The 13865-nt window shown below is 35.4% G+C and overlaps 1 protein-coding gene across 1 annotated transcript in view; it reads left to right on the top strand.

The window, feature by feature from the left end:
* The window catches only part of GABRR3 (gamma-aminobutyric acid type A receptor subunit rho3), a 366702-nt gene that overhangs the window by 202830 nt on the left and 150007 nt on the right, over positions 1–13865 (top strand). Inside the window, exon 5 of the mRNA XM_044071761.1 lies at positions 10311–10451. Within this exon, the coding sequence (XP_043927696.1) occupies positions 10311–10451 (141 nt within the window). The remainder of the gene's footprint in view (positions 1–10310; positions 10452–13865) is intronic.

The raw sequence follows: 13865 nt of genomic DNA, 5'->3' as shown, positions 1-13865 counted from the left end.
CAATGCCCTTCCCAGGGTGTAGAGGCCCTATGCTTGCGACATCAGGCCTCACAATGGTGGGCATTAATTACACATTAACACATAACCTGTTGGAGATTATTGCTTGCTTAATGTTACTTGTTATGATTGTTTTTAGATTCAGTAAAATGTTTCCCAACCCTTGTAAAACCTGGAAGATACTGCATTTGATTTGGGACACTATACCTGTTTTGTTACTTATATTTGTTGAGTCATTACTTACTCCTGGCATGATGCAAATTGTTTGATTTATTTCATTGTCTATAGTGTGTTTTTTACTTATGTATCATGTAATAAAACTCTTTACACGTGTCAGTAGTAGCCTTACAAGTGTCTGATGGAGAGAAACATTATTCCCTTACTATATATCCTTTGATATGCACCCATATTACAGATTTGTTGTTGCTTCTGCCCTTTTGCAATGAGCCCAGCAGTTCATGCCTTCTATACTAATGGCATATACAGATTATTATCCCTCATGAACTTTATGACATGCAGTGTTACTTCCCTTTGGACTGTTGTTCTTTAGCTTGAGTTTATACTTAAACCAGATTATTTACTATACAATTTTGTATTCTATAAACATGTTTTTACTTAAATTTGAATGTTATTTTCACTTCCTTTTGGATTATTGTGCTTCATTTAGAGGTTTAAAAAGGATATTCTATAAGAATATATGCTCTGCTGTATTACTCTTTGTCAAACAAACTTATATAGTTGGCCGCAGACCAAAATGGTACAGTACATCAGAATACTAAAAAAGAAGTTTAAGTATCAAAACAACTATCTTAGGGCTATTACTGTTATTAAAATAGCTAGCTAAACAATTCCAATATCTGTGATTAAATATCCAAGTCATTGGGTAGAGAAGCATGGAGGTAAGGAAACAAGGGTCATTTAGCAGAATAAAGCTAAAACAAAGATGGACAATGTAAGTTAATGCAAGAGAAGCAAACTATTTTAATCAAAAACTGGCATAAAAAGTAGATTGTTGCAAACTGTTACCAAGCTAAGAGCTGCAAAGCTACCATAGTGTTTAACTTAGGGTAATCTGTTCACCATGCTAAAGAGTTAAACATGGTACTCTAACAATCTCTAGCACAACCAATGTAGAGCTGATGGGGAACTATAAATTTACATGTACATAAACTGCAGCGTAACAGAGAAGTTTGATGGTGAGACCCTTCTACACTCCAGAATACAAAATTGCTAAAATTACCTAAAACATGGTGGGTTAAAGTTAATGGAAGGAATATGGTGAGCTGAGCACTTTATAAGAACTTAATAAATACAATACAAAAATCAAAGTATAAAAAATAATTAATGAAAACATAATATTTCACATTACACTGTAATCTGACAAGAATGGGTTTAATAAATCCATTGATATTCCTTAGTTTCAAGACAATTATTGATATCACCACCACGTTTCAAAGGAACTACTAAATCTATAGCCCTAAATTTAAACTCATGTCACTAAACTCTATATGTTTAAATAAAGCATTATTGGCACAATTTGAGTCTACCAGTGGTTTTACCAATGCAGTAAGAGGAACAGGCAACACACGTTGCCATGTACACTACATTGATAGAGGGTCAATTAAATCAGAACAACAAGAACAGTTGTGACACCTGAAGGTGCCATAATGAAAATTAGTACCTATAGGCCTATCAAGACACATAGTAGTGGTAGGATGGAAATCCTTATAGCATAACATGCTTTTAAGGTTCCTCATGTTTTTATAACTAAAAAATGGTTTGTTACCTAACATTTTAAAAATATCAGAAGACGCCATCAAGACAGGCCAATATTTATATATTATTACATATAATAGCACTTTGTGTTGTAACAACTTGGACTTAATTTCCCAGGTGTTGTATGTTCCTAAAATAAGGTGGAAATAGGGAATGCCTATTGCAAATAACATAGTCTTTAAGTTCCATCAAAATGGTATCATCATAGCCACTATTAGAAAAATCCTGACACATTTCAGATAGTTGTACATTAAATATAGTGTCATCAGTGTTAAGTCTGCTTGCCCTGATGAACTGGGATTTAACTACACCCCGAAAAACATGTGGGGCGTGCATGCTACTGGCATGCAGATATGTCCCAATACATGTCTCCTTTTTATAGATGGTAGTGTTAAATGATCCATTACTTAAAAAAATTTTAACATCCAAAAATGAAGCTTCACTTCTAGTTATAGTTGATTTAAACTTTAGAAAGGAGGTGGTAGAATTTAAACACAATATAAACTGTTCTAAACTAGTCATAGAACCTTTCCAAATTAGGAAGCAATCATCAACAAAACGTTGATAGAATGCAACATGCGTGTCAAAAAAATTATTCCCATCATGCAGGTTCTGCAACTCCCACTGGTACAACACTAAGTTAGCATATGCAACCCCATTGACCTGTAAATATGGTTGTTGATTAAATATAAACACATTATTATTAAGTACCAAATCTAAAAGGAGGCATATATTTTTTACAAAATCGGTGGTTAAGGATTTATCAACTGTTAAAAATTCCCTGATGGAATCTATGCCATAAGTGTTAGGGATGACAGTGAACAAAGAAACAATGTCCAGTGTAACAAACAAATATTCATCCATGTTATATAAATTAGTAGAGAAGTACCAGTTAGACAGTTTAGTGAAAAAGTCACCAGTATCCTTAAGAACAAAATTGCATTTAACCAGGAATGGAAATCATAAATACAAAGATTAACACTGGTAATGTATTTCTTAACTTAAGCACTTTTATTCCTTTAAATGTACCATTTACAGTTGCTTTCTATGATGTTTGTGTAGCTGACTTTAGGGCACAATACAATGCTCATGATATGGAGTTGAGTTACAACTTGAATTATGGAGAGTATTTAGCTTTGGAATGTTTGAAACGTAATGAAAATATTATTATCAAGCAGGCTGATAAAGGTGGTATCATCGTTATTATGGACAGGACTTGCTATAATTCATCAGTAGAGAAGTTACTTCTAGATCCTTTGGCCTTTAAAAAGATTAGCTTACTTGATGTTAAGAAATACATTACCAGTGTTAATCTTTGTATTTATGATTTACAGATTAGCAATAGTATTGATTTAGAGTTATTTCACTTTTTTTCTGTACCTTGCCCGGTTATACCACAACTATATGGGCTTCCAAAAGTACATAAATGTTTATTGCAATGGATGGGTCACTGAGCCTATATCAGTGTACCTTCAAAAACAACTATTTCCATTCCTGGAGAAATGCAATTTTTGTTGATGATTGCTTCCTAATTTGGAAAGGTTTCTATTACTAGTTTAGAACAGTTTATATTGCGTTTAAATTCTACCACCTCCTTTCTAAAGTTTAAATCAACTATAACTAGAAGTGAAGCTTCATTTTTGGATGTTAACATTTTTTTAAGTAATGGATCATTTAACACTACCATCTATAAAAAGGAGACATGTATTGGTCCCAGTTCATCAGGGCAAGCAGACTTAACACTGATGACACTATATTTAATGTACAACTATCTGAAATGTGTCAGGATTTTTCTAATAGTGGCTATGATGATACCATTTTGATGGAACTTAAAGACTATGTAACTTGCAATAGGCATTCCCTATTTCCACCTTATTTTAGGAACATACAACACCTGGGAAATGAAGTCCAAGTTGTTACAACACAAAGAGCTACTATATGTAATAAAATTAGGTACGTTACCAGTTTTGGTAACAAAATTGCCCTTGTTAAACAAACAATATATAAATATTGGCCTGTCTTGATGGCGTCTTCTGATATTTTTAAAATGTTAGGTAACAAACCATTTTTTAGTTATAAAAACATGAGGAACCTTAAAAGCATGTTATGCTATAAGGATTTCCATTCTACCACTACTATGTGTCTTGATAGGCCTATAGGTACTCATTTTCATTATGGCACCTTCAGGTGTCACAACTGTTCTTGTTGTTCTGATTTAATTTAAATTCAGTTTCAGACTACATTGGTAAAACCACTGGTAGACTCAAAGATAGGATTATTGAACACAAGTCGGAAATTAGGAGACATTGTGCCAATAATGCTTTATTTAAACATATAGAGTTTAGTGGTAATACACATGAGTTTAAATTTAGGGCTATAGATTTAGTAGTTCCTTTGAAACGTGGTGGTGATATCAATAATTGTCTTGAAACTAAGGAATATCAATGGATTGTACGTTTGGAGGCTGACTGCCCCCCTGGTATTAATAATACCGTTAGTATTAAACCCATTCTTGTCAGATTACAGTGTAATGTGAAATAATTATTATATTATGTTTTCATTAATTATTTTTTATACTTTGATTTTTTGTATTATGATTTTTTCACGGTTTTTAAATTTGTCACCTGATCTTGGCTGCGATCATGTGATTGTTTGGCTTGTATATAAGCAGGAGCTTTTTTGTATGTATGTATTTAGTATTGAGAAAGGGTTCTTCCCGAAAGCTTTGCATTTTATTAAGTTCTTATAAAGTGTTTTACTCAGCATTTCGTGTGGATTAAAGTTAATACCAGACAAATCAGTGTCTCTAGAGGAATGTAAAGCACTGTTTTTCTTACTTACATTTGTTGAATCATTACTAGCTTCCAGCATGAAGCAAATTGTTTGGTTTATTTTATTGTTTATGGTTAACTGGGGTTACAGAATGCAGTCTACATAGGTGATCTGAGAGGTCAGAAGCAGGGTTATTGCACAATCAACACCAAACAGTAAATAATAATTACAATTTAATTTTTTAGGGGGTCCCATCATAGGTGTCTGCCATTCGATGTGTCATAGATTCCATCCTCAATCATTTTCTGTACTTTCCTTGGTAACTGTCTGACTTACCTCTTCAGACAAGGGTCCCACAAGTGAGGAAAGCAGTAGTTAAGAACAGGGGAAATGTGGGGAAAAGCGATAAAGGCATTCTGGTACTGTACCATCCCAACAGCCTAGGAGGCTTTTTTTTCTTATGAATGCTCTACTCACTGTCCTGCCCAACTCCCAAAATGCATTGCATATGCACATGTTTCTTGGCTAACATCACTGTTCTCCACCAATGACTGCTACTTATTGACTATAGCTCCTGCTACTCCATCTTGGGAAAACTGAGCTAGCAAAAATTTTGTTCTGCTGTATGCCTCTGGCTGACTACTCAGGGATCAGATTTCTTACGCAAACCTAAGTCACTTAGGTCATAGTCAGGAATCTAGTCTCCCTATGTTACAGAACCAAGTAATTATATGTTCATAGGTAAGTACTAGGCTAACTGCCCTTGCAGTCCATTTTAAGGCTAGCCAGTTTCCCTTTTTTGTGCTCAAAATATCCTATCCCATTTGGTTACAGATTGACCTTATCCATACCATGGTTGATAACTATATATTACCCCTAATGAGAATAACTGGGATCATACCATAGATAATTTGAGGGGACCCATGCATGGGATAAAGCATTTAGGAGCCACCTCTGTCCATTAGTAGTACAGGGGGCAGTCCTGGAGTAAATTTTCTCTTTCTCATCCATAGATCAAAGTTGCCCTTGAATAAGGACAGAGATGAACTTTGTTTTATGTGGATTGGGAGTCTGTTCCCCAGCAGTGGTATCCTCTGTGAGACATACCTGTCCCTCTAAACCATTCAAATTACAAATTCATTCCCACTAGAAGCTAAATCCAATGAACAAAATATGTTCAGTTACCACATGAGTAGAGACAAGTACATTACAGTTAATCAAAGTAACATAATATGTAAGTACTGACACATCACATTTTCTTTCTGTAGCTATCTACAGTAGAATGGTAACCTGAAATATTAGTTTTTTGGGTGAAGGGGATCCAGAACTAACAGTGAACACAGGGATGGGTTCTTTCTGCAATAGAGATTGTGATGAGATGCTGCAGCAATCTCCTAACTCTTTAACTTTTAGATACCTTATTATTTGTTATATAAAATATGAGCTGTAATAATAAGCAGTAGTTTGACAACTTTTCATTTATGATGCTTGCACTTGTGTTTCATGCTAGCATTTGAGGTTACTTATTCATTCATTGAGTCTCATTTTGTCAAGACCATACAAATTGTTCTTGTTTTAGCAAACGGATTGTGAAAAAATATTTCCTGCTTTCTTGAAAACATTGGGTTTAAGTGCATTTACTGAAGGTGTGTCAGACAATTTGGAGTAAGGAGAAACAGTAAGTTCTTAAACTTTTCTCTTTACTCCTACCTAGGTTGTGACCTCAGAGTTTGTATATTTAAAAACTGTGGAACATTGTGCTGGAGCCCCTGTGAGCATTTTGTGAATGTATGTATTTCTGAAGTCTTGTTTTCAACAGTTCAGTGTGTCTTGATGAAACAAGAACCAATATTTTTCTTAAGGACCTGCCTTATCAGCTGGGCTGTTAATATAATGGAAAAGTGGAATTTAATAATCACTGATTGAGAAAGGGGAAACTGCTTTGTTAATAGTAAGTAGAGTTGCTGAAGAACTGAGCTGCTGTTAGGAAGACTGTTGGATATATTTTATTTTTATTTATTTATTTGTTTATCCTTTGTTAACTGGATATACCCCATAGGCTACTGGCCTCTTTTCAATGGAGATTCAAATTCAGAGAATGTATATGCATGTGTCAATGGCAAATCTTTGTATAGTTTTGATGGGCAATTGTCTTATTATTAACCCTGCACCGGACCTTTATTTTACCAATACTATAAGCTTAACAGCATGGTTCAGAGTTTCTGTTATTTAGATTTCTACTTTTTTAATCAGTGCTTATGCTTTATTGTAAGGACAACAAATGTCTATGAAAGTCTCCTGTGGATACTGCAGCAAGGTGTGCTACATAATAAATTGAAGACACTAGATTATACCTTTTAACCTCTAAGTTATATGCTTCTTGTTTTACAGTTCAGTAGAAGGAATGCACAATGCAGAAGTAATTGCCCTAAAATATTTTACTGCTTGGTCATCTAATTGGGTCTATATTAATTCATCGAAGGTTCAATTCAGCAAACCTTTCTTCATCAAACCCTAACCATTGATCATGCACTTCGGTGAACGTTCTCATCGAAAACAATTTAAACAGGGAAACTAAGCACTTGGCCAAAACACCAGAACAGATAGCACAGTATATAAAACCCACCAAAGTGGAGGGCTTCGCCCTCTACACCCCCAAATGTGGGGGGCTGCGCAACTATATATACTGACTCCAAGATTGCACTACAGTGGGGAAAAGGGCAAAAACCAAGGATATTCACGCCTCCAGGCTAGTTGCCCAACACAATGCATCTGAAATTCTCCAGGTGCAACTAACACTAGGTAAGACTGCAATCCAAATTGTAGCTTGCTACAGATCCTCCACCATGCCCCAAGATTCTCACTACACCTTTCTAAACATACTGGAAAATATTAAGATACAACCAAACACAACACCCTGGATCATCTAATCCATTAAATATCATAGACCTGGTCATTACCAACATGGGAGATAGATTCATTGGTCAGGTCTGACCATAAGCAAATCACCTTTGACATCCATCTGCTCATGCATTAATCATGCCATCCCATACAGAACCAAGATGATAAACAAACTATACAACAGAAGGAAGCTAGTTATGAAAATAAAATTGTCAAAGATTCCAAAGACAACCACAAGGCATTCTATAGTTATGTCAAGAATCTAAATGGTAATGCTCAGATCTGCTCTGAGCTTCAACAGAATGGCATTAAATATACTGATCCTGCCAAATTCTGATAATCATGGCCAGAAAGGTAGAAACTGCACTACAGCATCCATGGGACCAGATGACATCCCAGACTGTGTACTACATGAACTACAAAATGAACTGGCACCTCACCTAAGTGTCATGTTTAATCATAGCCTCATCATGTCAGTCACCCTGCTAGACAGAAGAAATATCCAGTAGTACCAACATATGAACCTATGAACCTAAGAACCTATGAACCTATGAACTTTCCTTTCCCTACATAATTTTTTTATGGATTAAACATTCGCTGAAATGAACATCTGATGATTAGGGTTTGATGAAGAAAGGTTCGCTGAAGTGAACCTTCAATGAATTACTTTAGACACCATCTAATCCGATCTATGTAGTAAACACCATTTTTTAAGCTTACTATGAAGAGTGGAGATTTTCTTACAGTTCTGTTTGCTAAATATGTAATAAGGTTTTTGTCAGAAGCATTTTCAAGTGGAAGGGGTATTTTTTCTTTAGAATAACTTATTAAAATATGTTTCATTATTCTATTCAAAAAATGATGAGGAAAACTAGATGGAAATTACTGCTAAAAAGAGATGGAAGGAAAAGGGCCTTAAAAACCACTATGACTGTTAAAGGGTTTGATCATTACAATATTTTAAAAAGTTTCAAGATGTTAAAGTATGATATATTTAGACTGTATGTAGACTGAAATGATTTATTGTGGTCTCATTTTTTATATCACAAAAACCTGGCATTTTAACAGGGGTGTGTACACTTTTTTATATCCACTGTATTTACAAACTCTAAATATAACTTTTTATGTTGTTATTGTCCTATCAATAAATAATAAATATAATCAGCAATAGAATAGTATAGTATATAGATTCTCAGTAGGAAATGTCTATTTATTCTACAGAAGGATTGTTTTCTTTTTTCATGTAAGCTAATTATTTAAGGCTATAATACTAATATAGCAGTGATTGTATTCCTCGCTCTTTATAGCTTCCTTCTTGTTGAATGAGTTGCTGATTTTTGTTAAATTGCTTTATTCTTTTATCTTTATGGTCATTGTAACTTTTAATTGACATGTATAGTATTGACAATGCAAAATTCAATAAATGTTATGTGATAAAAATATATTTTCTACTGATATACTCAGTATTACCTTCCTGTTTTCAGGATCAAGAGTATTTAAAAATCTATGAACTAGAAAAAAGTTTTATTTTAATTTTCTCAAACATCATAGCCTTTGTTTTGGAATTTAGAGAATGCTTTAACCATAGTAAGGGATTAATTTCACTGGACACCAAATTTGATCAAATGCTTGTGGGTATTATAACTTAACCTTATGGGATAAATAGGAAGGAACCATGTGAGTCAATGGACAGTGATGATTTACATAGAAGGCCTGGAGAGAAAAGTAGTCCTTTAACATAGTTCACATACTCAGGCTAACTGTAAGTAAACAAGTCTCCTTTTCAGTGACTTTCATTCTAGCTTCTTTGGAACTGTACAGTGATGCTGTCCAGTAAATGCATTTCACCTAACATGGTACATACCTGATAGTTTCTGAAGGTGTCCTTAATGAAGACTGGTTGTGTCTCCAGTGCAGAATCTATGTAGGTCTGCATTCACAACTGTTTACTTGGCCAGTATTTTAAAATGAGCACTTATTCATTTATTTTTGCATGTGAACTTTGGCTCTAGATTTACATACTTATTTATTTTAATTTAGGAGTCTTCTCTGTTGACCTTTAAGCTTCTCCTGATCCTGATCCCTAACTTAATCACACTGCCTATTTGTTTTTTTTTTTTTGGGGAAAAAAAAAAAAGCTCAGCAGTATAATCCTAAAGTTCTTGGGGACTTTTTTGGGATATCTTATTTACATTTTTTTCTGCACTTAATGCATATTATAGTGAGATGGCTGTAAGTACATGCTTCCACAGGTGTGTACTACTCACAGTTTCTATTTTATTCTACCTTGTCAGTTTCATTCCAGATGCACTGGTTGTATAGTGAACAGTAGGGAAAGAGCCCTCACATTCTTAGAAAAGGTATGAACCACCAGTCGCTTGCCATTTTTCAACAGCCCCCCCCCCCCACACACACACACACACACACTTTGCACATAAAACTACTCATGCACAAGCTGCTGGCAAATACAGGCAGACACCTTGGCCCAAAATAAGCAAACTGTTTGCAAATAGATTCTTTACAGTTTAAACAGAATTTAGGAATATCGATGAATGCATTAACTAAAATGAGTACATTTTATCATTTCATGCATATTAAGCTAACCTTAGTAGTAAGCAAATATCATATCTCATCTTTTCCTCCTCTCTCCTACACTGCTAGCAGATTTAAGCCTGTCAATATTAATGCATGATAATAATAATTTAATTTTTATTGCATATATTCTGCAGGAAAGGGGATATTGTTGTGAGCTGCAGGTTTGTTTTTCAATCTGGGCTACAGAAGAGTTACAAGAGAACATGGGATTATTACTGCCCCCTCTGATATGCAGTTACAACTGTTTGTTTTGTACTTTTGTTTCCCAGATGCATACACTGAGGATGACCTTATGATATACTGGAAACATGGAAATGCCTCATTAAAAACTGAAGAGCACATACTTTTGTCCCAGTTCTTCATAGAGGAATTCAGTACATCGAGTGGCCTTGCATTGTACAGTAGCACTGGTAAGTCTTCAACATTTTTGTAGATCAGATTGATACTTGCTTTTGGTTTCTTTTTTGTCCAATTGATACAGGAAATCAACATTTCAAAATAAGGGTATTGTCATTCCTCTTGCTTTTATCTCCATTTGTGAAGATGAAAAACAGTTGACACTGTAGCTTTTTGATTTTACAGACACAGTATGTGGCTAATTTATGTCAAAATGTTAGGCTTTGAAATGAAATATGGTATTGATTAGACACTTGGGCCAATCCTGAATTCAGTTTAAATAGCTTATACTGAAACTCGGTTTACCTAAAGTTTTCAGTCATTCATCATTTACCATTTATCAATTTCTAATCAGTCATTAATGTATTCATTCTCCAGTACCTACTTCATGCATTTCATGGTTATGGGATGCTGACACCTATACTGGTACTCACTAGGTACAAGGCAGAGAAACTAATCCTAGATATGATACCAGTTTATAACATGACATATACACATGCACCCACTTACACACAGCATATTCAAGTGTGGTCAGTCTGGAGGATTATCAGTTGACTTACTACATGACTTTGGGATATGGTGATGTGATAGAAACCTGACCATCCAGCAGAAATCTCATGTAACTACAGGAATGAAATGCATACTCCACACAAAAGGCACCTCAGGTATACAATTTGTCTTAGAAAGATCCTAGGCACCTCAGTACCTCAACAGCATGTTTTTTTTTTCTCTCTGGATAAATTGTTTATTTAACATACAAGGAGAAAGGCAAGTTAAAGCTTCAACTACAGGATGTTAAAATGTGAGGGACTATGATGTTCATAACTATAAGTACAATATTTTGCTTATATATCATCATTATTATGCTTGGCATGTGATGAAAACATGCATTTTATCTTGGACAAACAAAAGGTGATTATGTGCTGCTGCTGATTCCATTGGTAAGTAAAATTCTGAACCTTTGTTAGTATTTGGTTTCCTGCCATTCACAATGTAGGTGCTTTTGTTTAGTTTATGTGCATCTTTTTTCTGTTTGTTTAGTTATGATGTTTGCTCAAGATCATTCAACATTTTGTAGTAAATGACTCCCTGATATTTTTTTTCTGTTTTTGCTGGGAATTAAGTATACAACATGTAGGTGAATAAACTCCTGTGGCAAATCAAGCTGGATGATACACTATCTTTCTTCAGATGAGACCTGGGAGATTGAATGGGTATTTACAAATGCATTTTGTTTTTTTGGCTTGAATGGCCTCACCCTCCATGAAAAAGGTGGTAACGTCTAATGATGGGTACTGGCAGGAAATAAATGGCCACAAGACTTAATTGTGTTGTATTTTCTGTGATATCCAATTATGGTCTCAGCATACAACAATGCCAAGCTCTAGTCAAAGCTGTGAGTTTTAAAGCATTTAATTCTGCCTAAGTAACTTATGTTTTAAGTGTTTTAAACCCCTCAGCCACTGTTTAAACTGGCTTCACCACCTAATGATACTGCTATGCCTTGTTCAGTCTCTGAAAGGTTAAGGCTGAGCATCAATACCTCTCAAGGCCATCAGTCAACAAAGCTGTACTTTTAGTTGTTTATGCTCTACCCTCTAGTTACACCCACCCTGCTGCATAATTTTAAAAATGCAGAATGGCCATGTATTGTTAGGGCAGGACATAAGTGCCAAAAGATTGCATGTGTTTCCATGCTCATGATACACTGCAAATGTATGTTTGCACCTCTCTCACACTCTGTTGCATGCCTACTGGAAGCACTATAGCCACCACCATGAAGGGTGCCAGGGCAACACAGAAGCTTATTTCCATCTTCATTCCACTGGGAAAAGGAGCTGGCCATCTGCAGTTCTAATCCTGCATCCCTCCACCCAAAAGTCATAAAATAAATTGTAAGTTGAATAATGAATTTCTGGCTTAGTATTTTAAAGTCATTCACAGCCTTGTTGAATGGTTTGGGACACCATAGTGTCAATCTTCCATTTTCCTTGTGATTTCATTATTTCTCCAATTAGCAGGATAGTTCTACAAAACTCATTGATGCAATGGACAGTTTACAGCCTGATGACTCTCTTGTATAATTGATGGTAATGTTGTGATAGTAAATTCCTTCTGAGACTGTCTTCCTAGTTCTATGAGGCTAGGTAAGTGACTACGTAACAGCATCAGCATATGTTGGGTTGGTATATTCATTAACATATGGATAGTGATATGTGGTGCTCATAGATCATTTTTATAACTGAGACTTTTGCCTGCATGTTGTGTAGATACTTACCCTTTTCACATTATCTGTAGCATTTGGCAGTTTCTGCACTGCCTAAGAATACCAAGTACTATAAGGCTGGAAAGAGAAGGTATACAAGCCGATTGGTCTTCCATATCAACTGGGTGAGTCTATGTCTTACAAGTTACAAGGGGTTGATATCTCCAATTATATAGTTAGTTTATTCTGTAAGTACAAGGGATCTTAAGTGAAGGATGTTACAATGACCATAAAAGTAGCACTGGCAGCAGTAAATAGCAAAACTTACAACAGGTTTAAAGTAACAAGCAGGATAAGAACAGGAATGCCTGTACGATAGCAACAGCACCAGCTACAAGAAGCTATGAGAGATCAACCTTAGTAATAACTGCATATTAGGAATATTTGAAGAAATCAGAAGCAGTTACAAGAGCAACAGCAACAGAACAGTTAACAGTGCTCTGTACAACCGCTGGCTGCTGCTCACTGCACAACCAGTGGGCAACTAATAGCAGTCAGACCAAGCAACAGCATCCTGTGGCTCACTTTGCAGCAAAGAGCAGCTATTAGTTAATGAGAGAACAGACTATCAATGAAACATAGTGGAGGCAAGTAGCACATGACTACAAACGATTCATGTACTTCTATGGAGTGCACATTTCAGTGACACTAAGAGTAGTCTAGCACCATGAAAACACAAACAACTTACAATAAGCAGCTAGAACCCTGAAAAGCTCAAACTGACACACCAGTGAATAGCAACATTTGTTTAAAGGTCTAAAGTAATCGAAAGCCTATAAACAGTCAGGTCCCCTCTTCTTTCATTACAGAAAACCATCAAACCATTCCAAAACAAGATTACTTAAATCATAATATCAGTGTATATCTAGCAAAGTATACTCAAACAAAGTGAAGAAAATACAGTTATCTGAGATCTTGTGGGCTTGGTGGTGCAGCCAGTCTGGTAACTGATAAAATAAGGTCACAGTCTGGGATATTCTGCTTGGGGTATAGTTGCTCATAGTAACTGTGTATGTTACTGCACACAAACACGCTCAACTTATAGCAAGCTAGTAAAACCCGCAGAAGCTCAATAGAACATACTAGCCAATAGCAATAATACTTATTTAAAGGTCTGAAGCAACCTGAAGCCTAGAAACCTTGTCTCTCCTATGACCAGAGA

The sequence above is a fragment of the Protopterus annectens genome, chromosome 5.part0 (assembly GCF_019279795.1).
Source record: "Protopterus annectens isolate FY-2018-M chromosome 5.part0, PAN1.0, whole genome shotgun sequence".
NCBI lineage: Eukaryota > Metazoa > Chordata > Ceratodontiformes > Protopteridae > Protopterus > Protopterus annectens.
The sequence above is the reverse complement of the archived record's forward strand: the minus strand, read 5'-3'. Positions and strand labels throughout refer to the sequence as shown.